Here is a 7,527-nt window from a genome sequence, read left to right on the forward strand (position 1 = left end):
ATATCAATATCTTTTCTTTGCAAATAAATATATATATATATAGAGATAAAAAACCGAGTACAAGCCCAATTTTCAAAACGTGCACCTAAAATTTTCTGTCGTCGAAATGCTCATTCTCCCGCTCCTTTCCTAATTTACATTAATTTTAAAAATAAATATATTGTGTTTTCTTAATTTACATTATTTCTGAATTAAAGATATCGAGTGAGTGGGGGAAGAGATGTAAGAGCCTAGTACCTAGTAATCTCTCACTGCCAGTTGGCAAAAGCACCAAAGTGTGGAATCCCCGATAGATGGTTGTGATCACGTGACTCTATTAGCAGACAGACTATCTTAATATAGATTCTCCCGTCGGCGCAAATGTTCCTGGCCTCTCTCTCTATATATATAGCCACATTGACCTGTCAATGGCAGTGTTACAATTTGCTGAGGGGCATTCAATTGGCACTATAATTGTCAATTGAAGGATGAAGGACAGCATCTTCCTTCCCTTATTTTTACAGGGCTTTCTCGCGGAGTTCATTGTTTCTCTGACGTTCAGGGAACAGAGGGCTTAAGTTTTGGACAACTCTGATGCTCGTTTTACATTTATTTTGCTTTAAGGTCAGATTTTCAATCCCCGCGGAATGCTTGTTCTGTGTTTGTTATTTAGATGCCATACTTTTTGTCAGTTGGGCTTACTCCTGATGTCGCTTGTTTTGTGTTAATTCAGAAAGGCCGAATGTTGTGATGGACGCAAAAGGTGGGAGGAAGAAATTTAATAGTAATTACTGGCAATACGAAACTCCCTTGGGATACAAGACTGAAGACGTTCGACCTCGCGGTGGCATCCAGAAATTCCGCACTGCTGCTTACTCCAACGTACGTTTTCTTTCTATGCTACGAATTGATCGACGGAAGTTTTTTGTTTTAGGAAATCATGAATTCATTTAGCTGCAATTGTAGATAGTATGCATCTTCATTATCAAATACTGTTGCTGTACAGAATCTCACATCTGGTTTTGGTTTGCATTTCTGTGCAGTGCGTCCGAGAGCCATCCTAATATTCTCAGAGTAACAACTGTGCACTTAGGATTTAGAATTAGATCGCTAGGAGGAGGTCCTTGTTTTGTATTCCATATCTGCTGCAATTCAAAATGGATATGGCTTGTGAAGAAGTGGTTGCCGGCCCGATGACTGCAATTGGTTTCGAAGGATTTGAAAAGCGGTTAGAGATTGAGTTTTTTGCATCTTCATTTTTTACTGAATCAGAGGGCAGGGGCCTAAGGGCACTCACTCGAACCCAATTGGATGAAATGCTCAACGCAGCCGAATGCAAAATAGTTTCTGAGCTCTCTAATGAACATTTTGATTCATATCTCTTGTCAGAGTCGAGTCTCTTTGTTTACCCATTCAAGATCATTCTCAAAACTTGCGGGACGACCAAGCTGCTGCTTTCCATCCCTCCGATATTAAGCAATGCAACCAGCCTGTCTCTCTCTGTAAAAAATGTTAAATACACTCGTGGAACATTCATCCATCCCGGAGCACAGCCATTTCCTCACCGGAGCTTTTCTGAGGAAGTGTCATATCTGGATAAGTACTTTGGAACTCTCGGATCTGGTGGAATGGCTTATGTTATGGGAAATTCTGGAACGTTTTACAACTGGCATATCTACTCCGCTTCTTCTGATGATTTCGCATCGGAGGGTGCGTGTTCTCCAGTTTTTACATTGGAGATGTGCATGACTCAGCTTGACCGCAACTGTGCTTCCCTGTTTTACAAGCATCATTCTAATTCTGCGGCAGAAATGACACTTAATTCCGGTATATCGAAAATTCTTCCTCAGGCTAAAATCTGTGATTTTGAATTTGATCCTTGCGGTTACTCCATGAATTCTATTGAAGGACCTGCTTTATCTACAATTCATGTAACTCCGGAAGATGGTTTCAGTTATGCAAGTTTTGAAGCCATGGGTTATGATCCTAAGGATTGTGATCTGCAAGCATTGGTGGAGAGGGTGTTAAGTTGTTTCAAGCCTATGATATTCTCTATTGCAGTTCATGTCAATGCTGGCGCTTGTCAATCTTCATGGACCAAACCAATTTGTCCGCAGGGGTATACTTGTGAAATGATAGCTCAACAGGAGCTTACAAAGAAGGGTAGTGTTATATATTGCACTTACAGAATTTGTAATACTGAGTCTAAATTGGCTTCTGTTACCCGGGAAGAGGAACGTGAAGGAAATGATTATTTGCGAGTGAAAAAGAAGGCAAAGAAGCATATTGAGTGCAATGCCCTGAAAGATTGATACACACATCAAGCTTCTTTCCGAGTGGGCTTTATAATGTTCTACCATTTGCTTCACGATGGATCTATTTTGTTCTATGTCATCACTTTGTTAGTGCAATTTATTGTTCTATGCGTTGGGAGAGGGTTGTAGCGTCGTACGTTCTCATTTCAAGAAAGTACTTGGGTACTAATTTGTTCAACAAAGGAATGAAATACAGTCAAACAAACATGCATAATCTTGTTGCTATGTACTGGAATTATCATCAGTGATCACCTTTTTTTTATAACTGGTCATTCGAATCTCTTCATCTTGCTATTTTCTCGTGTTGTATATTTTGTACATAATTTAGTTTTATGTAGAGACTGTATAGTTCCCATTCTTTATCTCATTGGATTTAATGTAAAATTACGAGGTTAATCATTTTGGAAAATATGGTATGAATCACAGTAATGCGTATTGCATATATGAACAATTCTGTTACGGTGTCTTGGAATTGATTGTCCATTGGTATATCTGCATTTCGTTGTTTCTCTGAGTTCCGATATCCTGCAGTTGATTGGTATGCCTATATTTTGTAATTTCAGTAGGTTGTTTGTCTTTTGCTTATGATAATCAATACAATGGTCATATGATAATTTAATGTGAAATTAGGAGGTTAGTAATTTTGAAAAAATTGGTATGAATCATAATAATGCATATTGCATCATATAAATATGAACAATTCTGTTACTGTGTGTTGGAATTACCATCTTTAATGATTGTCTGTCTGCATTTTGTTGTTTCTCCCAGTGCTGATTGGTATGCCTACACTTTGTAATTTCTGCAGGATGTATGCTTCTCACTGCTCATCTCTATGTTTGAATATTGTAATTTCGGCATGTTGTAATCAATAGCGAGGAGAAGAGGATTAACTGAAATATATGACGAGTTTTAAGCTGTTTACTAACGTGCAAATAATCCATTGAATCTTAAACGAAATTTTGAAAGGCATTGTCGTCCCCAACCACATTTTTTTCTAAAACAATAACGTGTGTATAACGGTTATCTGCATAGCTTCATCACTCATTTGTCTTGTCACCTCTTAGAAAAGAGAGCAACAAATGCCGTTAACTCCCACATGTGATGAAATTGATCCTTTAACGACCAAACTTATGTATACCCAACTTATTTAGGTATAATTTCCATGACACTCACTTTTGTTTCAAAAGTTTACACTTCAATATAGCCTCTATGCCATGTTCAAGTGTCACTTTCAAGATGCATGATGCACTTAAAATTTTCAAGATGTTCTTAGGATGGTGCAAGGGCTAGGTATTATTTTGAAGTTAATTATATTTAGACTATTTTATAATTTACAAGTTATTATATTATTTATTAATTTATATCAATTTAGTGCATATAATAAATATATTTTAAATAATAATGAATATCATTAATCGATTGAACAATCTTTTGCTCATAACTTTATGCTTGAGAGGTTTAGTACTATAAAACTATAGAAAGCATTCCAAGGTATATGTGGTAGGCCTTCTATAATTTTCCAAGATATACTTTATTGAATATTGAGGTTTAAAAGAAACAAATAATGCATAGAAATTATTTGAGGAAATGTCCTAACAAAATGTGTTATTATGGATAGTTATTAATGTGTGGGAACTGTTTGATATAATGTTTTAGAAAAAATGTGATGCCCCACAACCCTAATGAATCAATGAGGGGTTTGGGTGTGTTACAAATTTGTATTAGGGTTAATTTTTAAGATTGTAAAGAAGAGAACAATTTGATAACTCAAATATTTAATCGAGCATTAACGCATTGGGTATGTTACAAAGTGCTATCAAAGCATTGTTCAACACTAGACCTAGATGGGATGAAATGGGAGCTCTAATTATATATTGCAAAGTGGTAAAAAAACATGGTTCAACACTGGAAGTGGATGAGTTTGATTAATAGTTGTGTGTTATTTCATTAAATAATATTTTCCAACAGTGAAAAGAAAGAGAAGGATGTCCATTACGAAGGCACAACTTAGGATTGAAATGCTCTCCTTCGAGAAAGTGGGGGAGAACAGTTTGAAGGAAGGCATCTGGAGTTACAAAGCAGATAATGAAAGACTCATTAGAGAACAAGAAGAGTAGACCAATCTAAGGTTGTTGCAACATGGACCAACTGATGGAGATATAGAGGGGTATCATAATTATAAGATCAGGGAATTCAATGAAATAAAAGGATAAACATTATTATAAATAGTTAGAAATGGAGCTAAAACCCTATAAGGTTTGGAAATAGTAAAGGCCATTGAAATCTTGGGATTGTGGAGGATAACACTACTCCATGAATGCCCTCCCCTACAAAAAAAAATAAGCATAAATCATTTAAACTTGAGACACAAGGGCTAGCAACCAACAATATAGACTTTGAAATGTTGGGGCTACAAAAGGGAAAACCTTCTTTGTTATTTCCCTTATAAATAGCACGAGGGCACAAAAACATTTAATGTCCAAGAGAATACCTCAATGAACAAAGCATACATAAGTGTGTTAGAGGTTGATACAACAATGGAAAACTAGGAGGAATAATCCCTAACAGTGATAATAGAGATTTCGAGGAGTTGGTTGTACCTAGAGAAATTAAGAAGGATGAGTCACCTACTTTTGGTGATGAGGATAAGAGAAAGGAGGGAGGATCACTAAACGCTCAATAATATAATTAAGAGCTTAATGAAAGTTTTATGATAGCTTTATAAGATATAATAACTAAATATTCATAGCTAAGATAAAGTATTTGCATAAGAATGCAAGTGGGAGGGTTCCTCTTGAACAATTTAGAAAGATTTTGAAATTTTAAGGTTGCTATAGACCTAAGGAAATACTCTAATTAGATTTTGTGCATATGATTGTATGTTCAATGTGATTTTTTTCACACAGTGTTGTCATTGATGATGACAATATGTCATTGACATCAAAGGGAAGGTTCAATAAAAAAACTACATTGTTCATAATGTCAAAGGAATCAACATGAATCTCCATGAAGAAATATGATAGTTGCTAGGAAAGTCGGTTTTGGACGATTTTTTTTTTTGATTTTGGGTATTTTCGACCTTCTGAAGCCATTGGTGTAGGTTTTACAGCCATTTGAGGTCATTTGTAGAGGTTTTGGAGCTGTGAAAGTTCTAGGAGCCACTAGGGCCCAGTTTTGTGAAGACTGTATAGGGTTGCAGGTATCCATTGGAGGTGATCCAATAGTCAATCCTGAAGGATTCAAGTGTTCTAAATCCATTTTTACCATCTATTTCTCCTGTAGATTCTTCTATTCAGATGTATTTTCAATTTGAGAATTTAATAAAAACAAGGACAAGCCCGGTTGGGAGCTTTGGACCCAGCAGACGTAGCCCTGGAGGGGGTGAACTGCTTTATCAACTTATTTTGCATTTGTGGTTGATTTATTTTGAAGATCAAATTCGTTTTAATATGTTAAACAATAAAAGGAAATAACTCTGCTATGCTTAAATGGGTCATGAACAGCTGAAAGTTTCATGTGTTTTCTTTTTGCAAGACATGGAAATCTTTTAAACATGTTTAATTCTGAATTGAATACCTTGCAAACAAATTTCAAGTAGTTTCAAATTCAGATCAAGTTGGTATCAGAGCTCAGGGTTTTGTGCAAAGATCTTCTGTCTTGCAAAGTATTGATGCTTACCAGGTTGAAACTTAAAAGAGGGGAAGGACAGTTGACTAGAGAACGAGAGAATCCTTAGTCAAGGAAGGCCAGAGAGCCATCACCTCCACCTTCAATTTCATCCTCAAGAGTCTCAGCAGAAGCTTCAAGGATGTCTGAACATGAAGGAGAAATTCCTATAGAGACAGATCCAGGAGAAGAAGAAAGAGTCTTCAGAAAGGCTTTCTTAGACCTCACTGAAATGGTGAGGATATTGTACCAAGAAAGAAATGAGAAATTGGCTGGAGAAGGGTCCAAACATCCACATGAAGGAGAGGGCTCTTCAGGAGGTAAGAAGGATGATGATCATTCCAAGAAAGGACATGGAGGAAATGCTGATCCACCACCCCCATCTTCACCTTCTTCCTCTTCATCCTCGTCTTCTTCTGTTCATAAGCATAGATCCTCTGGAAAAAGTCCTTTTTTGAAGCTTGATGTAAAATTCGAATTACCTATGTTTAATGGTGAAGTGAATGCAGAAAAGCTTGACAACTGGATTAGGCAGTTGGAAGTTTACTTGAGGATCCAGAATATGCATGATGATACCACAAAGATTCAGTTGGCTTCTTTGAGAATGGATGGAGCAGCATTGGTCTGGTGGGAGGCTAAGACTAAAGAGGAGATCAAGAAATTTGGTAAGGTCACCTTAACATGGCCTGAATTCTGTTAGCCATTAAAAAACAGTTTTATCCTCTTGCTCACATGCAGAAAGCCATTGTGAATTGGTAAAATTTCAGACAACTTAAGGCTCAGAGTGTCCAAGACTACACCCAAGAATTCAGGAGAAGAGCTCTCTTGTTAGGGGTAGATTTACAGACCCAAGAAACCTTGCTAAAATACATTGGTGGCTTGCATAGCTACCTTAGACACACCATCTTGATGTTTAACCCTACTAGCCTGGACGAGGTTTGTGTCCAAGCTACCCATTTAGAGGCAAGGGGAAAAAACACATTTGAAGAGGGTAGAAACAAGCCCCCCAAGGGGAAAAACAAAGAGAAAACCTCCAAGGGAAAGGGCAAAAAGAATACATCTGTCAAATAGGAGAGTGAGAAAGTGATCTGTAAACATTGTTTTAAACCAGGCCATGAGGAGAAAAACTATTGGGAATTATATCCTGAAAAAATACCTCAATTTAACAAATCCAAAGGGAAATAGAAAACTGCTGCTACTACATCTACACCACAAGGTTTAGGGGAAGATTCAGGTGATGAAACCAAAATTGTAGCCATGGGTTTGAAAAACTTGAAGGGAAAAGAAATCGAAACTCAAGCCAGCACTAGTACCTCAAACTGCCATGTACAAGCTCCTAATGAGGAAGAAAGAATTGAATTGTTTCATGTAAGGGTGATTTCAAAACATACTAAAATTGGCACACTTTTTGATAATGGGTCACAAGCAAACCTTATATCAGAGGACTTGGTCAAGCAGCTTAAACTTGAGACCGTTCCACATCCGAAGCCATATCCACTTGGATGGATTTGCAAGGATGCAAATTTACAAGTTTCAAGAAAGTGCACATTGCACTTTGCAATTACTG

At 37.0% G+C, this 7,527-nt stretch overlaps 1 protein-coding gene across 1 annotated transcript; it reads left to right on the forward strand.

Annotated features, from left to right (window-relative positions):
• The first annotated feature begins 1,136 nt into the window (after nucleotides 1-1,136).
• Nucleotides 1,137-2,291, forward strand: LOC149166774 (S-adenosylmethionine decarboxylase proenzyme-like). The gene has a single exon (XM_089430250.1). The coding sequence runs from the start codon at nucleotides 1,137-1,139 to the stop codon at nucleotides 2,289-2,291; it is 1,155 nt and encodes a 384-aa protein (XP_089286376.1).
• Nucleotides 2,292-7,527: the final 5,236 nt, after the last annotated feature.

This window comes from Pinus tabuliformis, chromosome 5_1 (genome assembly GCF_031772625.1).
Source record: "Pinus tabuliformis cultivar Carrire ecotype Pingquan chromosome 5_1, CPIR1, whole genome shotgun sequence".
Taxonomy (NCBI): domain Eukaryota; kingdom Viridiplantae; phylum Streptophyta; class Pinopsida; order Pinales; family Pinaceae; genus Pinus; species Pinus tabuliformis.

Coding starts and splice junctions, on each gene's coding strand:
- LOC149166774 (XM_089430250.1), top strand. CDS start 1,137: ATGGATATGGCTTGTGAAGAAGTGGTTGCCGGCCCGATGACTGCAATT.